At 34.5% G+C, this 19,822-nt stretch overlaps 1 protein-coding gene across 6 annotated transcripts in view; it reads right to left on the minus strand.

The window, feature by feature from the left end:
- LOC139480884 (trifunctional purine biosynthetic protein adenosine-3-like) overlaps window positions 1-19,822 on the minus strand; it is a 483,263-nt gene that overhangs the window by 355,214 nt on the left and 108,227 nt on the right. For 2 of the 6 annotated variants that reach the window (XM_071263816.1, XM_071263815.1), the window contains exons 20-22: window positions 18,316-18,455; window positions 16,246-17,921; window positions 14,595-15,316 (exon numbers count right to left, since the gene is read on the minus strand). The exons of 1 other annotated variant lie outside the window; for it this stretch is intronic. In XM_071263816.1, coding sequence (XP_071119917.1) covers window positions 17,739-17,921; window positions 18,316-18,455 — 323 coding nt within the window. In that variant the 3' untranslated portion in view covers window positions 14,595-15,316; window positions 16,246-17,738. Of the gene's footprint in view, window positions 1-14,594; window positions 15,317-16,245; window positions 17,922-18,315; window positions 18,456-18,946; window positions 19,045-19,422; window positions 19,632-19,822 lie in introns of those variants that run through there. 3 more of the 6 variants (XM_071263818.1, XM_071263819.1, XM_071263817.1) reach the window with 3 other exon arrangements.

Consider the following 19,822-nt stretch of genomic DNA (forward strand, 5'->3'; position numbering starts at 1 on the left):
AAGTCCTTTATGTCTAAAATTGGAATAATATGACAGGTGATTATAAAACAGTTGGTCAAACATTCTTGGGCTTGAAAGATTTAAGTTTTCTTTAAAATGAGTCATAAATGAAAATTTTTAAAGGATCAGAAATTATTCAAAATATAATTAAGTTAATTCTTTGAACCTACTCATTTTTTGCATCAATAAATTATTTTATAATAAACAAGACATAATTGTAACAGGATGCTGTGACGAAGTCTCCCAAACAAAGCTCCCATAATTATTCATTCCCATGGTCGCCTGACATTGGGCAAAGTCTAGTACACATTGGTTAGGTCTAGTAAAGTGATATGCATATGTGACGTCTAGGAGATTGACCTTGTATTTCATTCAAATCTTTTTGAAAAGACGAACAGGAATAAATATGGTTTAGGAGTTGGTATCTCAATCGTTTACAAGTTCTCAAACACACACAGGAGGGGGTTGGGTGATCACAAGGACCCCTATATTTCATTTGATTTTTTATATTGTACAATACATAAGTATATATGGTTTAGGGGTGGAGATCCCGACCGTTTTCAAATTCTCAAACAGGAGTGGGTGGGGTGACCCCAAGGACTCCCCTATATTTCATTTGATTTGTTATATTGAACAATACATGAATATGTATGGTTTAGGTTGGGAAACTCATCCGTTTCCAAGTTAGCAAACAGGAGGGGGGGTAGGGTGATCCCAGGGGTAGAGATCTCTACCGTTTTCAAATTCTCACACGGGAGGGGATTGGTGACCCCAAGGACCTCCCCTATATTTCATTTGATTTGTTATTTAGTCCCATACATGAATATATATGGTTTAGGGGTGGGGATCTCGACTGCTTCCAAGTTATCAAACAGGAAGGGGGTACGGTGGCCTTAGGGACTACCCCTATATTTCATTTGATTTGTTATATTGTCCCATACATGAATATATATGGTTTAGGGGTGGGGATCTCAACCGTTTTCAAGTTCTCAAACAGGAGGGGTTGGCTGACCCCTTGGACTCCCCTATATTTCATTTGATTTGTTATATTGTCCCATACATGGATATATATGGTTTATGGGTAGGGATCTCGACCGTTTCCAAGTTCTCAAACAGGGGGACCCCAAGGACTTCCCCTATATTTCATTTGATTTTTTTATATGGTACAATTCATGAATATATATGTTTTAGGGATGGGGATTTTGACCGTTTCAAAGTTCCCAAACAGGAGGGGTTGGGGTGAGCCCATGGTCTTCTCCTATATTTCATTTGATTAGTGATATTGTCTCATACATGAATAAATATGGTTAAGGGGTGGGTATCTCGACAGTTTCCAAATTCTCAAACATGGGGAATACATAAATATATATGGTTCAGGGGTTGGGATCTTGACTGTTTCCAAGTTCTCTAACATGAGGGATTTTGGTGACCCCAGGAACTCCCCTATATTTCATTTGATTTGTTATATTGTCCCATGCTAGAATATATATGGTCTAGGGATGGGGACCTCGACCATTTTCAAGTTCTCAAACAAGAGGTGATGAAGTGACCTCAGGGACTCCTTCTATATTTCATTTGATTTGTTATATAGTCCCATACATGAATATATATATATATATATTTATGGGGTGGGGACCTTGACCGTTTCCCAGTTCTTAAACAGGAGATGGTAGGGTGACCCTAGGGACTCCTAATATGTTTCATTCAACTTGTTATATTGTCCCAAACATGAATATATATATATATATTTATTCATTAAATAAAATAGTAAAATAAGTAAAAAATTAACAGTTCCATTCTATCGATTTCATCCTTCCATTGGGACTCTTCAGGATAACTGATGTAGTATCGCTATAGGCGACGTCGTCAAGGAGGTTTGTGACGTTCCGGCATTGTTCGTTATTAAAATTCTCTGGATTTAATTTCGATCGGAACGTTGTTATGAAATAACGTTCCATCTCTTTTCTATATGCTTCATCCCGTCTACATTTAAAATAGGCATTATTTGAAATTTGAAATAAAGTCTTGCGGAGATTCAAGATGCGGTGTTTGCGGTCAAGATATAAAATATTTAGAAACGGGTAAAATGAAATCATTTAAAGATGGCAAAAAATCCATGTGAACGCCAATATGACTTGTAAGACAACAAATCTTATTTACTGCATCATAATCCGGCGGTTACAAGCATATTTCAGACGAATTGTGCACATCCTGCTACAAGCATGAAATTTGGCATAGACCTTTCTCAACTATTACTCTTTTATTTCAGATAGGGAGGCATTTGAAAAAAATATCTCACTTCCAGTAAAATCCAAAATGGCGGACATCATACTTAAATCAGTCCTATATCGAAGGCTAGTATGTGCAAAGGTGTTATTATCATGCTACTAACATAATATTTGGTACCAACCTTTGTTATATACTACTTTTGGATTTATGATATAGATAAGATGTCTTCAAAAACCTTACTTCCGGTAAAATCCAACATGGCGGATATAGTACTAGAATAAGCTTATTTTTAGGGAGGGTAATTGAAATGTGTTTTAATGTATTGGTACTATCATTACATTGAACAGGAACCTTTCTTTTGTACTTCTCATGGATACAATGTATAAGACATATCTCTTTAAAAACCTTACTTCCGGTAATATCCAGAATGGCGGACATAGAAATATCAATTTTCTATTTTAATATTTATTTTTCAAAATCTAAAGAAAATGTTTTTTGTTTGTTCTTTGTTTTGCTTGTCATTAAAATATTGGCTTCTAGTTATCCTCAAAACCACTAATTTTATTCTGTTGTAAATTTTTAAATTACACTTCCGGTAAAAAAAAAAACCCAATATGGTGTAAATTTCAAAAATGAGTCCTCAATCAATATCTTGGATTTAAAGTTTTAAATAGATTGGTTAAAACAAAATAAAAATTACTGAAGTACTAAAACATTTTTCAAATTACTACTATTTTGCTTAAAATACATGTTTATTCACAGTATACATATATATATATATATAAGCAGTGCACGGGAGACCCGATTTTCCACATTAACAACGACCGCGACATCCTATGTATCTGTATCTGTATCTCTATGAATACGTTGTCAATACCAATTCTGGCTTTAATATAACAGTTTGAGAGAGCGACGCCGATTTATTGACGAGGCGTAAGAGTAGATTTGACGCTTTCTACGCTTGATGCGCGCACTACAGTGTCGTCTAGCTGATTCGACGCGATCGCTGTCTTTACAAAGAATGAGTTTGAGTATTGTGATGTTTTGCTTAGTGGAATGTCAAAACACTTAGAGTGATTCTTTACTTGCTTTTCCACAATATTTGTTGGGTGGTATTTTTCGAACTTCTTGGCAGTTATGTTTCTCTTAGGACGTGCTTTTTTGAGAATTTTTTCTGGTTCAATAGCGGGAATCAGTCCCTAAACCACTTTGTACATAAATATCAACTTCTAGCTTGTTCGTCTTGCAATTGTCTGGAGGTCTTGTAGTTCCAGTTGGGCAAGCATATTGGAGACACATCCGTCCTCTCTTAACTTGTAATCTATGGTGATAACTTTTGCCGCTTGACGTTGTATCATTTCTAGCTTATTTATGTTTGTTACCGTGTAGGGGTCCCATACTATGGCTCCATATTCCATCGTTGATGAACGAGCGAGATGTAAGCTGTTTTTTTTTTTTTGCAATCTTGTGTGCAGTATTTCATGTTTCTTCTTTGAAAGCCTTGTGTTGAATTTGCTTATTTTGCCACGTTTAATATGTGGGTGGTCCATTTGAGGTCTTTCGAGATTTGTAGGCCTAGGTACGGGTTATGCTTGACTTGTTGTAGTATGTGTCCATTTAAACTGTAGATTGTATGGCTTTTGTTTCTGATGCTTAGGATGTAGCATTTTTTAGCATTGAACCGCATTCCCCAGTACATCCACAATGTACAAGCTTCTGACAAAATAATGAGGCCTTAGAAAGAGTTATTTAAAAGTTACCCTCTTTCTCCCTTCGCCATCCATTAGCGCCTGAACTGGGTAGCATAAGAGTCAGTTCCAAGCTCGTCCCCCTAAACACCTGCTTTTATTATATTGCACGTTTTACATGCTGGAAAAAACTAGACCAAGTTGAGAGAATACCCTCAATTAGTCTTCCCTTTTGCGCAAATAGTTATTTTCTTGATTCGTTAACCGTGTTTACCCCATCTCATAAGTTTGTGTGATCTTACAGTTAAACCTCGGTGATTTAGGCTGTCAATCATCATTCATTATGCCAAAGTCACATCTTCAAATGCCATCAATGTCTCCCACGCAGTCTTTTTTTCCTTTTCAAGCAATCAGAGAACCATATATCAACTGGTAAAGACATGGATCACAATAAGTGTGTGTAATCACGCATTGCCAGGTGCATTTGAAAGGTCATTGATATATATTTATCCAAAGCTTTTTGCCCTCCCAAACACAATCCATAGTTCCTGTCACGGAATAGCGAAACAGTAACGACTATTCGAATCATGACTCGTGCAAGTTCGTGTTTCATTGCATCAGACACATGCACCATGATTCTATTGTCGTCTCATAATGTGAATATTGTGATAAACTTCAAATACATCTCGAGGTAAGTAAAAAGTAAAATCACAAAAATACTGAACTCAGAGGAAAATCAATTTGGAAAGTCCATAATCACATGGCAAAATCAAAAAACAAAACGCATCAAAAACGAATGGACAAGAACTGTCATATTCCTGACTTGGTACAGGCATTTTCAAATGTAGAAAATGGTGGATTAAACCTGGTTCTATAGCGCTAACCCTCTCACTTTAATAACAGTCTCATCAAATTCCGTTACATTTACATGATGCGTTAAATAAACAGTCACAATCAATAAAATAGTCAAAATATGGGAACATCAGTCATCATCGTATAACAATTTAACAGGACACAACAACATCTACTATCTACGAACACATGGATTGATTTGAGTGTCTGACGTCAGAAAAATTATATACGTCACATAAATTTGTCGTTCAATGTGCATACAATAGTTATCAAAAGTACCTGGATTATAAACAATTTTAAATTCCACATAGGCAATGAGCGCAGACAGGGCCAAAAAATCAAAAGTATGTAAGAATAAACTACAGAAATCGAACTAGTCCAAAAGTTATACATAGAATTTATGAGAATCCAAAACTTTTAAAAGGAACAATTTAACAGGACACAAAAACCTATCCACGAACACATGGATCTACTTGAGTGTCCGACGTCAGAAAAATTATACACGTCACATAAATTTGTCGTTCAATGTGCATACAAACAATTTTAAAATTTTCATAGGCAATGTACGCATACAGGGTTAAAAAATCAAAAGTATGTAAGAATAAATTACAGAAATAGACCGAGATTCAAACTAGTCCAAAAATTATACATAGAATATATGAGAATCCAAAACTTTTTAAAGGGAACAATTTAACAGGACACAATAACATCTACTGTCTAAGAACACATGGATTGATTTGAGTGTCTGACGTTAGAAAAATTATATACGTCACATAAATTTGTTGTTCAAAGTGCATACAAACAATTTAAAAAAAAAAATTTCATAGGCAATGTACGCATACAGAGTTAAAAAATCAAAAGTATGTAAGAATAAATTACAGAAATAGACCGAGATTCAAACTAGTTCAAAAGTTATACATAGAATTTATGAGAATCCAAAAATTGTCAATTCCACTACGCCATTGATTGATTTTGACGTTTGTGGTTCAACGTATACAAGTAATTCATAATAGAAATATATCATAATGACATATTATAGACAAATATCATACTGACGGGATCTTTTAAAGTACAGAGTCACGTTATAAGCACAAAAGAAATACAAAGAGTCACATATACAAAACAAATCACCAAAAAATGAAAGCCAATACAAACACATTGACGAGATGTATAAGTACCGAATCACGTCAAACGGATATCACATAAAACCATTCAACAGTAAAAGTAATCTTAATAATAGAACAAAAACAAATAAAAGAACAATAAAACATGTTGTTAAGATGATACACAACATCAGTACGCAGAATCTATACATCAAGACCATCGTGTATTATTTGAGAAGTTGATACGGAATATTTATCAACAAGGTCTTGGTACCTTCCGATGAACTTTTTTTAGAAAAAGGACGAGACGTTCTTTGACATACCCCTGGTTCATCAACTTTCTACTCAGACACTGATGACGTTTTACAAAGTCTGAGTAGGAGCTGCAAGCTCTTGAATATCGAATAAGTTGGGAAATATATATCCCATATGCAGGTGAAGTTGGTATATTGCTACTAAGGTGGGGGAAATTTATAATTTCGAAATTAAAATCGTCTCGTTTGTCATAGATTCTGGTACTGAGATGACTGTGTAAGTCAAATTCGAGATATAAGTCTAAAAATGAGGCGGAGGAAGCCGTGTCCGTTGTTTCTTTAATCTCGAGTTCTGGGGGATATATTAATGGAACCCAATCAGAAAAGTTCGGATTGTTTAAGGAAAGAACATCATCAATATATCTGAAAGTGAAATTAAATAATCTGGCTTCTTTGATCCTCTTGTTTTTGACAAGTGTCTGGAGGAACTCCGATTCATATGAAAATAAGAAGAGGTCGGCAAGAAGAGGCGCACAGTTTGTTCCCATAGGAATGCCGACAACTTGTTGGAAAAGTCTACCTCCAAACTCAACAAATATGTTGTCGATAAGAAACTCCAGCATACTGACTACTTGTTCTTCTGTGTAGCATGATTTACCTTTTTGTTTGTCACTATTAACGAAATATGCTTTATGAAATCCCAAAGTAATAAGATAGAATATCATGAACATTTGTTATAAGAAACAAGAGCTACATTTAGGGGAAAGGGAATACACAGACGAATCCAGAGTCCAAAACAAGATTACGACAATAAGAAAGAACTTTTAAGTTTTCATTCGCAACAGCTTGCTCAATAGATTTTGAGAAAAAGGTAGTTGTGGCAACAATTGCTCAGGATGTTCTGTGTTATCCACCACATGGTGACGTTTCAAGCTTAGCATCATGTTCACATGAAGAGGCTGACACTTGAATTAAGATGCAAGTGTCTGATGCAGTGAAACACAGACTTAATTGAGTCATGACTCGAACAGTCGATACTTATGTTGCTCTCATTGCTGTTTCACATAGGGGCAGACAAACTTTGGCTTGCATTTGGAAGTGGGAAAAGCTTCAGATATATATCTATCCATGACCTTTCAAATACACTAGGCATTGAGAGATTACACGTTTGCTGGAAAAGGAACTGCGTTGGTGACATGGATGGTGTTTAAAGATGTGACTCTATCATTTAGAATGATGATTGATCAGCCAACATCACCAGATATGAATTTGACAATGTCATTGATAGAACGATACGTGGTTTTGTTGTAAGATCGAACAAACTTATCAGATGGGATTAACGAAGCCAAAAAAATGTGTTTTTGGAAGAGGAAATACTTATTGAGGCTATTCCCACGACTCGGTCTAGTCTTTTTCAGCAAGTAAAACGTGCAATATACCATGGCGGGTGCTAATGAGTAACAAGCTTGGTATTGGTTCCTATGCTAACTAGTCCATCGCTTATGAATGACGAAGGGGAAAATATGATCCATGGGAACCCTTTTGAACAACTCTTTGTGAGGCCTCTTCATCTTATCAGGAGCTTGTACATTATAGATATAAGAAACAATACCACGAACTCTGTAAATTTGGTAAATAAGCTCTCCGATTGTGAATAAACATGTATTTGCGGCCATAAATAAGTCATTCTAAAGATGTTTAAGAACTTTAGTGATTTTATTTTGTTTTAATCAATCTATCCAAAACTCTACATCGAAGATATGGACTCATCTTTGTAATTTACGCCATATTGTGTTTTTTTTACCGGAATGTTAATTTTGTATTTAAACATATAAAGCAGAATAGAATTAGTGGTTTTGAGGATGACTTGAAGCCAAAAGTTTAATGACCAGCAAAAAAAACCCATTTTATTTATATTTTGAAAAAAGTTGAATATCAAAATGAAAAATTGTCAATATTTTTATGTCCACCATATTGGATATCACCGGAAGTAAGGGTTTTAAAGACATATGTCTTATACATTGTATCCATGACAAGCACCAAAGAAAGGTTCCTGCACAATATAATGATAGTAGCAATACTTTAAAACACATTTCAATTACCCTCCCTAAAAACCAGCTTATTCTAGTACTATATCCGCCATGTTGGATTTTACCGGAAGTAGGGTTTTTGAAGACATCTTATCTATATCATATATCCAAAAGTAGCACAAAAAAAACAAAGGTGTGTGCCAAATATTATGATAGTAGCATGATAATAACACCTTTTCACATACTAGCCTTCGATATTGGGCTAATTTAAGTATGATGTCCGCCATTCTGTATCTGTATCTGTATAAGGAATTCCCTCCTTCAAAGGAGCACTTCTTTTCAGAATCGGTTATCACAGTTTTTAATGCTACGAAGAAAGCAGTCTAATTCATGCAGGTATGGTATACGAGTATTATTCAGAGATTTACAATCTAGAATAAAATGTTCAACAGTTTCTGAATTTTCATTGCAGAGAAGACAAGTTGGATCTATTGAATTTTGGTTAAATGCAGCCTTATTGCTTTGCAGATAATAAGTTCCTGTTAATAGTTTTAATTTTGGTTGTAGGCGGTTAATATCTTGTGCAGAGGTACCAACACTTGCAAGACATGGATGAATATTGTGCCATAGAATATTATTTGCAGATAAATTGCGAAGAGAGCTGAATAAAGATACTTTTGTCCTGAGTTGTTCATGCCAAACGTTGTCCACTGCCTTCTTAACATTTGCTTTCCATCTGTATGTACTGACCGGGTTCTGTATAAGTTCATGAGCTGATGGTAGATTATATTGTGCCAGTAAGCAACGTATTTTAGAGAACCAGTTTTTGGAGTAAAATCCTGATATCGAGAGTTGTCTTTCTGCCAGATCTTTTTCGACGGATGATTCCATACCACAAATCTTGTTGTATATGTTTAAGGCTGCTTTGTGTATAATGCCTTGGAGTGGTATAACTCCTGATATAGTATAAATAGCTGCATCCGCAGTGTTGTTGGGAAGCGACAAGATCTGTTTGATTGATTTTCGATAGAATACTTCTAGTGGCTTTAGATGTTTATTGTCTGGAAGAAGAATGTCAATTCCATAGATCAGAACTGGGAGAACATAAACGTTGAAGATGTGAAGACATGTTATTGGGTTTAGCCCGTTCTTTCCATGCAGACCAGCCCCCATCAGGCTATACATAGTTCGTCTTGCCTTTGAGATATTTTCATCAACATGGATGCTGATAGTTTTTTTTTTAAATCAGAGCTGTGTATTATGCCAATATGCACAGCTGAATCTGACTCATTCATTTCTATATTATTAATTTTGAAGTTGAAGCCTGTATCTTTTGAAGGTGGTTCATGTTTTAATATAACACTTGGTTGGTTGGAGTGAGTGTTTCTCTTGCATGCTATAATTCTCAACCGTACTAATCATTGTTTGGAGGTCATTATGAGAATTGGCAATGAGGGCAACATCATCTGCGCAAGTCGGGGATCCACAGTATATATTTCCGATATAGGTACCAAGGACGCTGTTTTCTAATTGGTCCAATACATCATTGATGTAAACTTTGTACAGTTCGGTGCTTAAAATCCCACCTTGTCTTACACCTTGTTGTACAGGGAATGGCTTTGGCATTAGACCGTTCCATTTAATAGAGGTTGTGGCGTATGTACTCAGTTGGCGGATAAGTAGCCAGAGGGTCCCACCTACTCCTGATAGAAAGAGTTTACGATGTAAGCTGTTAAGATTGACAACATCAAATGCAGATTTGGCGTCTAGCAGAGCAACAAAAACAGGCATCTTTTGGTTCATTGATTCTGCTATGGATTCTAGAAGTATGAGGGCACTGTATAGAGGAGATACATAAAAGCAACAGTACTATACCGCTGTTCAAACTCATAAATCCATGGACAAAAAACAAAATCGGGGTAACAAACTAAAACTGAGGGAAACGCATTAAATATAAGAGGAGAACAACGACACAACACTACAATGTAACACACACAGAAACGGACCAAGCATCAGAGAAAATCCCACGAGAAAAACAAATATAACATCAAAACCAAATACATGAATTTGGGATAGACAAGTACCGTGACACGTCTTATCGCAATGTGAATTTACACTCAAAATTAAGAGAAAACAAACGACGCAACGTTAAAATGTAACACATACAGACACGAACTATAATATAACAATGGCCATATTCCTGACTTGGTACAGGACATTTTTAAAGAAAAAAATGGCGGGTTGAACCTGGTTTTGTGGCATGCCAAACCTCCCCTTTTATAGCCATGTGAAATATAACATTAAAAAGACAACTCAACACCACAGGACTACAATATAAATAAATTGGAGAATACAATTGACAAAGAAACACACGAACAACAGCCAGCAAAAGGCAACAAGTTGAAAATTTTAATACGTCAGAAGTGCATTTTTTCCACACAAGATCCACCAGTGACGCCCAGATACAAAAGTTTGAAAGCCGAAACAAGCACAAAGTCGAACAGCGTCGAGGACCAAAATATCAAGAAAGGTGTGCCAAAAACGGCCAGGGTTTTCTGTTAGTTACCAGAACATCCTTATTATTTAGAATAATTTATACTTTTGCAAACAGTAAATTTATAAAATTACTAAACAAAAACTGTACATGATAGAACTGAAATATTAACTAATTACAGGAAACAACTGAAATACATTACATAACCAGACATTTGCAACACAAAATGTAGACACATCCGAACAAGCCCAAACCCCAACGCCAAGTGACGTCATTTGAATTTGTAAAACAGATCATCAAAAAATAAAAAAAATGACGTCATTTGAATGAATAAGATAGAATTAGGATTGATTTAAGATTATATTTGAACTTAATACTGATATTGAATTTAATAACAATGCACATTTTAATATTTATTATTAGCAAACTAAGGTAGCAATTAACTATATTATAAAGCTATGTCCGGTTTGTTTTGAATCTGACTTCAAACGTAAAATATCGTACTGATTACGTTGAACAAAATGAAATCTAATAAATGAATGCGGTGATTAATATTATTTACCATAACACATAAATATAATAGAAAAGACATCAACACATTTGACAAAATCCGATGAGAATTACAAATATAACATTAATACCCCAGGAGTGAAACCTCTTTGTAATCGGTTTTGGAGAATATCAATGATGTCTCTTAGCAATTTCCTCAGTAGTATTTCAAGGATTTTTCCAATAATTGGGAGTACAGTGATTCCCCTATAATATTTTGCCTCATTTGGTAGTCCTTTGTTTTTGAATATTGGTGTTAAAATTCCATGTTTTATGCAGTCTGGTATGGTTGCAGAGGAACAGATGTTGTTGATTATAGATGTTATTGCCTGCAGTAATGTATCTCCACCATATTTGATATGTTCTGCTGTAATACCGTATATATCAGGTGACTTGTTGGTATTCAGTTGGTTTATGGCTTTGTCAATTTCTTCAGCAGTGAAAGTTAATGGTACAGCATTTTGTTTGCAAATTTCTTCAATAATGTCTATATCAAATTCTTTGTTGGTATGATCCGAGTTTGTGGTATTAGACTCAGGTGTTGCGAGCCTGCTGAAATGCTCGTTCCAACCTTGGAGTATTTCTTCCCGAGAAGAATAGGTTTTGTGTTCTACAATCAGGTCTGATATGGAAGATTTTTTGGCTTTCCTTTGTGCATTTACAAGTCTACGAAATATTTTGCTATCTCTTTGCTTAGCGTTCATGATCTTCTGTAGCGATTCATCTCGTTGCCGCGCAATTTCTTGTCTTCGCGCTTTGCGCAGTTGCTTTTTAGTTTTTTTCCTCTCTTGCATAGTTTCGCCAGCCGTTGGTTTTCCTTCAAGTTTCCATTTATCAAGTGATGATTTATTCATTTTCAGTGAGTGTTCAATTTCATCATTCCAGATATGTCTGTTTCGTTGAGTTGATATTTTAGATGATGGTACTATATTATTTTGAGCTGTAACTATGGTTTCCATAAGTCTTGTTATTGCGGTCGAATCATTCAAGTAGTCGATGGGATTTTCCTCAAGGCATTTTGTTAAGCTATCTTGGTATTGTTGTAAATCTATTTTATCCCATTTGATTTTATTTGACACTACTGGTTGGTCTTGTTTTTTCTTGCTAACAATCTCGGTTTCAATTTCCGTTAACAGAGGATAGTGATCAGAGGTGTTGTTTGATAACATATCCAGTCTAATGATGTTGTAAACTTTTTCGGCTAGACTTTCATGTGCAAAGATATAGTCAATTGTTGATGTTTCATTGCCATTTGGATGAATGAATGTTAATGGGGTTGCTTTAAACATTAGCTTTTTAGAAATTATGAAGTCTTCAAGTTCCTTTATTCATGCTGATTTATTAGTTGTTTTCATCAGATCACAGTTCCAGTCTCCACATAGGACAGGTGTACATGTGTCGGAGTATTTGAGAATTTTACCGGAAGTGAGACATTTTTTTCAATGCCTCCCTATCTGAAATGAAAGAGAAATAGTTGAGGAAGGTCTATGCCAAATTTCATGCTTGTAGCAGGATGTGCACAATTTTTCACAAAGCCGCCGTACTATCACATGTCCTGGTTGTCACGAAAATTATATTGGACAGACCGGGAATAGCCTCTGTGAACGGGTGCGAGTTCACAAAGAACAAATAAAACACCCACAATACAGAAATTCGCCAATTAGTGCCCATCTTGACACTTGTGGTAAAAAGCATTTTCAAATAATGCCTATTTTTAAATGTAGACGGGATGAAGCATATAGAAAAAGAGATGGAACGTTATTTCATAACAACGTTCCGATCGAAATTAAATCCATAGAGCTAGCTACTGGGGTAGTGATAACCTCGGAAGGAAATCTTAACCAAGCAGTGTTGTTGATCCAGTGCATGTAAAAGCTTATAAACTATACCAGACCTTTAATGTGGTATGCAAAACACGTGTGTCGTATTCATAAGATTCATCAGTGCAACACAGTTAGAAAGCCAAATCCAATACAAACCAAACATTACCCTTGAAGATTAAAATGATTACTGAAGACATACATTGATGGCAAGCAGAATATACTGATCTTTACTACTGGAAAAGAAAATGTGGACACTGATATTCGACATGTGATGTCAGACTGATATCATCGTCAGAGTAAAAAGTGAAATTATAAAAATACCAAACTCCGGGGAAAATTCAATCATCCCTTATCAAATGGCAAAATCAAAAGCTCAAACACATCAAACGAATGGATAACAACTGTCATATTCCTGTTGCATTAAATTCCATTATATTGACAACGATGTGTAAGACACATACTATACAACATTGGTACCACAAGCTTTATTGATAAAATATTATCCTTAAAAAAGAACTAAACTACTGGAGATTAAAAAGTTTATGAAAATTAATAGTAGCAAGCATTCTGTGAGTATTGCATAGCAATACATAGTCCCCTACCAGTTAAAAATTCATTGAAATGGAACGAAATTCTAACTTGATCTATAGCTTGTCATGGTGTAAACTACATAAAATAACAATTTACTAAAGAAAAGGCAAAAAAATCCAAAATGTCGTTTATCTTAATTCAATGTCTTTTAAAAATTGAGTTATTTCCCTTTGAAAAGAAATCTACTAATTTTAATAAGTATTTCATCAAAATTCGATTCTAGGGAAAGGGCTTTAACTGAACAAGGAGAAAAACTAAAATCGTGAAAATCGAACTTGACCAGTAACTTGTCAAGATAAAACAATACACCAAATATCAAATCAATATCTTCAAGCATGAAGAATGTCTGGAAAACTGATTTGCCCGAATGAAGGATGGACAGACGGACAGGCAGATGGACAGAGTGCAAACCTAAAGACCCCTTTAACTTTGTCGGTAGGGGACTAAAAAGTAGCCTAGATAATGAGGTGCTTCATTTTAGAAACACTAAGTGATTTAGCCTAGTCATTTGTTTGTCCGTCTGGTATTTTTGGTGAACATTTTCATATCTATAAAGCATTAATTATAACAAAAACTTGTCAGTTTTCAGATTCCGCTTTGGAAGTAAATTCTTCACAACCTTGTGATCTTTTGTAGATTAAATTGATTTGCTTGTTTTATCATTTCCCTAATCTCACAGTATTTTTTTTTGTACAAGGAATTGTTTTATGACTGCTATGAAAATACCATCCAACGGCAAACAAAAGATTGAAAAGTGAATTGATTGTGGTCCATGTTGTCTACATCACAGATCAAATGAAAGGATATGTACCTGTAGTGGTCATTGTCTTGTGTCCCTGTTCATTGTCCACAACTATCCGTTGCAGACTAAATGTTGGGAAAATGAATCGATACCGATTACTGTATGGTCTCCATCTTCACAGTTTTTATTTAAATTTTCAACGAAAGTATGAAGATAAGTTTTCATTATAACAAAAGGTTAGTTGTCAAAATTTTATTGAAATATAAACTCAAAATAAAGTGTAAAAATATTGAATAAAGAGATTCATGTGTTATAAGGCACCAATTCATTAACAAAATATCTGAGATCTAATGTTTACATAAATGTATAATGGCACATATTGAATATTACAACAGCACTAAGTATTCTAACAGTATTTCAAATTATGGCACTTCATATTTATGTAAATGTTTAACAGGAAAAAGATCTAATGGTGAAGACATGATTTTTTTTAAACATGAGTATTATAATTGTATATATTTCTAAGCAAGTTCATGCTTACTTTTTTTTAACTTTATAAAAAAAAATCTCACTCAAATAATGCTTTCTGTATAGTAACAGACAAGATCTGCAACTAAACAAAACATTATTTACTAACCATTTCATTCCTTTTTTACTAGAATATAACAAATATATCAGACATATAAAAATAATTTGCCAAAATGAATAACAAAATCAAAATTGTGTCCCCAAAATGACATCTGAGTCCTACTCTCTTTCAGGAATAGTTTTCTTTATTTATGTTTAGCATAAGCAACACATTTAAATATAAAATTACAAACAAATGTTTTTGAAAAACACTGAAAGCATTGCAAATGAATATGGGTGTTTAATTAATTGTAAAAGATGACATTGAGTATTTTGTTCAGTTTGGAAAGCAGGGAGTTTGTTCAATCGTCAGTACTTCTAAGTGCGTTCCAAACTATATATAAACAAGAGGCTGTCACAACGACAGCAAACCGGATTTATTAATATTTATTTGTGTCATGGCAATATCACAAGAACCATTACTGATGAATGGTGAAAGTGAAAATCGTCAATATCAAATTTGACCTCCATTTTGTCATCAGTATCAACATATTAAAATTTGAAAAGCTTAGATTGAATGGTTCATGAGTAAATGCAACAACGTGAATGGAAACGCCATTTTACAATCTTTCAAGAACCATAACGCCGGAACGGTAAAAGTCAAAATCGTCATTATTAAACTTGACCTCTATTTTGTCATCAGTAACAACATATAAAAATTTCAAAAGCTTTGGTTGAATGATTCATGAGAAAATGCACGGACACGACTGGAAACACCATTTTTCAATCTTTCAAGAACCATAACTCCTGAACGGTAAAAGTCAAAATCGTCATTATTTAACTTGACCTCTATTTTGTCATCAGTAACAACATATTAAAATTTGGGAAGCTTTGGTAGAACAGTTCATGCGTAAATGCACGGACACAACTGGAAACTCCATTTTTCAATCTTTCAAGAACCATAACTCCTGAACGGTAAAAGTCAAAATCGTCATTATTGAACTTGACCTCCATTTTGTCATCAGTAACAACATATTCAAATTTGGGAAGCTTTGGTAGAACAGTTCATGCGTAAATGCACGGACACGACTGGAAACTCCATTTTTCAATCTTTCAAGAACCATAACTCCTGAACGGTAAAAGTCAAAATCGCCATTATTAAACTTGACCTTCATTTAGTTGTCAGTAACAACATATTAAAATTTTAAAAGCTTTGGTTGAACGGTTCATGAGTTAATGCACGGACAACATTTGATTGCCGCCCGCCCGGCCGCCCGGCCGCCCGCCGTACATCCCCAAATCAATAACCGACATTTTTGTCACAAAAATCCGGTTAAAAAGTTATGCAGCATACATATATTACATATTTTAGTGAATGTTAGCAAAAGAAACTATATGAAGGTGTGGTTTGGGGTTTACAAAAATAGAAAATAATGAGCCAAAACAAAAATAAAGACCCTAGAATAATTTACCAAAAAAAACAAGGCATAAGAGAGAAAAAAGGTGTAAAGAATACAGAAATGAAAGACCCCTACCACATTCTCACCTACCCGTACTCAGTTCCAGCATTTAGTCTCAGACAGGCCAGTACAGTTACTTTTTACATGAAGCTGTTAAAACTATATCAAGTTAGACAACATATGCAGCAAAAGCTTTCAAAAAATAAATTCTGAGATAAAAATTTCTACAACCAACAAATATAAAATATTGATTAAAGAGGATAACTTTTAGTAATTATGCAAGTCAGAATACCTGACTTCAAGGCTCATAGAGTAAATTAATATTATTGTCAGCATTAAAGAGGAAAGACTGTGGAATTGGATTTATTCATATTTGTGAAAATGCAAAAAAAATGTCAAGCATTATAAAAAATTAAAAAGTTGCTTACCTATATATAATGTTACAATAATAAAACAGTCTTTATACTAGATACATCATTAATAGAAAAATATGCCACAAAAAAGATACCAGGGCTATATATGCACAACCAAAAAGGACAACAATAATATGAGATATATGTAAAGTAAATATACAATTCACATTTTTAAGGATGCATCACTGAAAGGATTTGGATATTGGATAAGATGATGTGGTTGTATGATATATATATCCATGTCTTACCCAAAATATGAAATATGTGAATAAACTACTTTTGAGTACATATATGGTACTCAAGACTAATAATCTACTTAACTTGGTGGTTTCAGCACCGACTTTGTACTCTAGTACTGAATAAAAGTTTTTTACTGAAAGGCATGAACCTAAATTATGAAACTTTAGACAAGTCTCTAATGGGAAAAATGTACATCATGATAACTAAAATGTTATAAGGATAAATACAATGGTAACATCACTTTTGAGTAGGGACTGTAATGTAGGTCATATGTAGACTGAAAGCTGTGATTTTTGGAACATTATATCATTTTACTGTTTTTAATATCAATGATATAATGAGGCTTATAAAGACAGAATATTATCAAAAATATTAATGCATAAAATTCTGCCATAGTAGTTCTATAGTAGTTTCATTCTGTTGCACTAATCAACATGATTGGTATCACTAAGTATATCTGACAAAAACAAGCTGAACCTGAAAACTTTACCATGCTTGAATTACATGTGTACTTGTGTATGGATAGACAAATGATATACATATGGCTAATCTACATTTGTGTATTGTATAAACATATTACATTATTAAGCCTCATCATCAGAATAATTTTAGACAAGTTTTATTTAAAGATTTCATCTTGATCAGAAGTTTTACCCAACTTTGCATAGTAAATTTTATTTTATATAAAAATGTTTCAGAAAATTTATCTCCAGCTGATAAACGCATCAGAATTCAGCAAAGCCTTCTCACTAGCCACCAACTCTAAAGCTTTAGGGAATGCTGTATGCTCTACTTTCTTGACACGTTCAGCTAGTGTCTCCTCAGTATCACCATGGTAAACTGGTACAGACTCTTGAACTATAATAGCACCACCATCTACTTCCTCCTACAAAAATCAAGTAAAATGTAAACAGATTAATCAAATATTTGAAAAATTCTTACATTTAAAAAAAAACAATTTTACAATCAAAATGAATAATCATCAATGCATGACTTTTAAATTACAAATTGTTTCCATAATTAAAGTTCTTGCCTTGATGTACCTTTATTGTTCAGGTGGCATAGAGCAAACATCATTCAATTAAAGTAGTTAAGGTTGAATGATACCCTACAATGACTGACAAGAAAAACCAAATATCACATTCAACTTTTGATTATCCCAAGTCAGCTAATATTCTGTCTATTTTACACTGAGAGTTCTCAAAAAATTTAAAGATTGACACTAAAACTTTTAGGTTTAGATAAGACAAAGTAAGTTGTATCTGTTAATTATTACTTACCGCTACAAAATGTACTGTACAGCCAGATATCCTAACATTGGCTTTGATCACTTGCTCGTGTGCATTATGTCCCTTGAATGAGGGAAGGAGAGATGGATGAATATTCAACATTTTACCATGCCACTTACTCACAAAACCACCTACAAGTACAAAAAACATGAGTTAAGTCCCTTGAATGAGGGGAGGAGGAGACGGATGAATATTCAACATTTTACCATGCCACTTACTCACAAAACAACCTAGAAGTACAAAAATCATGAGTTAGTCCCTTGAATGAGGAAAGGAGAGATGGATGAATATTCAACATTTTACCATGTCACTTACTCACAAAACCACCTACAAGTACAAAAATCATGAGTTAAGTCCCTTGAATGAGGGGAGGAGGAGACGGATGAAAATTCAACATTTTACCATGCCACTTACTCACAAAACCACCTACAAGTACAAAAATCATGAGTTAAGTCCCTTGAATGAGGGGAGGAGAGACAGATGATTACTCAACATTTCACCATGCCACTCACTCACAAAACCACCTACAAGTACAAAAATCATGAGTTAAGTCCCTTGAATGAGGGGAGGAGAGATGGGTGAATATTCAACATTTTACCATGCCACTTACTCACAAAACCACCTACAAGTACAAAAATCATGAGTTAAGTCCCTTGAATGAGGGGAGGAGAGATGGGTGAATATTCAACATTTTACCATGCCACTTACTCACAAAACCACCTACAAGTACAAAAAACATGAGTTAAGTCCCTTGAATGAGGGGAGGAGAGATGGGTGATTATTCAACATTTTACCATGCCATTTCCTCACAAAACCACCTACAAGTACAAAAATCATGAGTTAAGTCCCTTGAATGAGGGAAGGAGAGATGGATGAATATTCAACATTTTACCATGCCATTTCCTCACAAAACCACCTACAAGTACAAAAATCATGAGTTAAGTCCCTTGAATGAGGGAAGGAGAGATGGATGAATATTCAACATTTTACCATGCCATTTCCTCACAAAACCACCTACAAGTACAAAAATCATGAGTTAAGTCCCTTGAATGAGGGTAAGAGACACGGATGAATATTCAACATTTTACCATGCACTTACTCACAAAACAACCTACAAGTACAAAAATCATGAGTTAAGTCCCTTGAATGAGGGAAGGAGAGATAGATGAATATTCAACATTTTACCATGCCACTTACTCACAAAACCACCTACAAGTACAAAAATCATGAGTTAAGTCCCTTGAATGAGGAAAGGACAGATGGATGAATATTCAACATTTTACCATGCCACTTACTCACAAAACCACCTGTAAGTACAAATACAATGAGTTAAGTCCCTTGAATGAGTAAAGGACAGATGGATGAATATTCAACATTTTACCATGCCACTTACTCACAATACCACCAAGAAGTAAAAACTATGAGTTATGTCCCTTGAATGGGGAGGAGAGATGGATGAATATTCAACATTTTACCATGCCACTTACTCACAAAACCA

The sequence above is a fragment of the Mytilus edulis genome, chromosome 7, assembly GCF_963676685.1.
Source record: "Mytilus edulis chromosome 7, xbMytEdul2.2, whole genome shotgun sequence".
NCBI classification, from domain to species: Eukaryota; Metazoa; Mollusca; class Bivalvia; order Mytilida; family Mytilidae; genus Mytilus; species Mytilus edulis.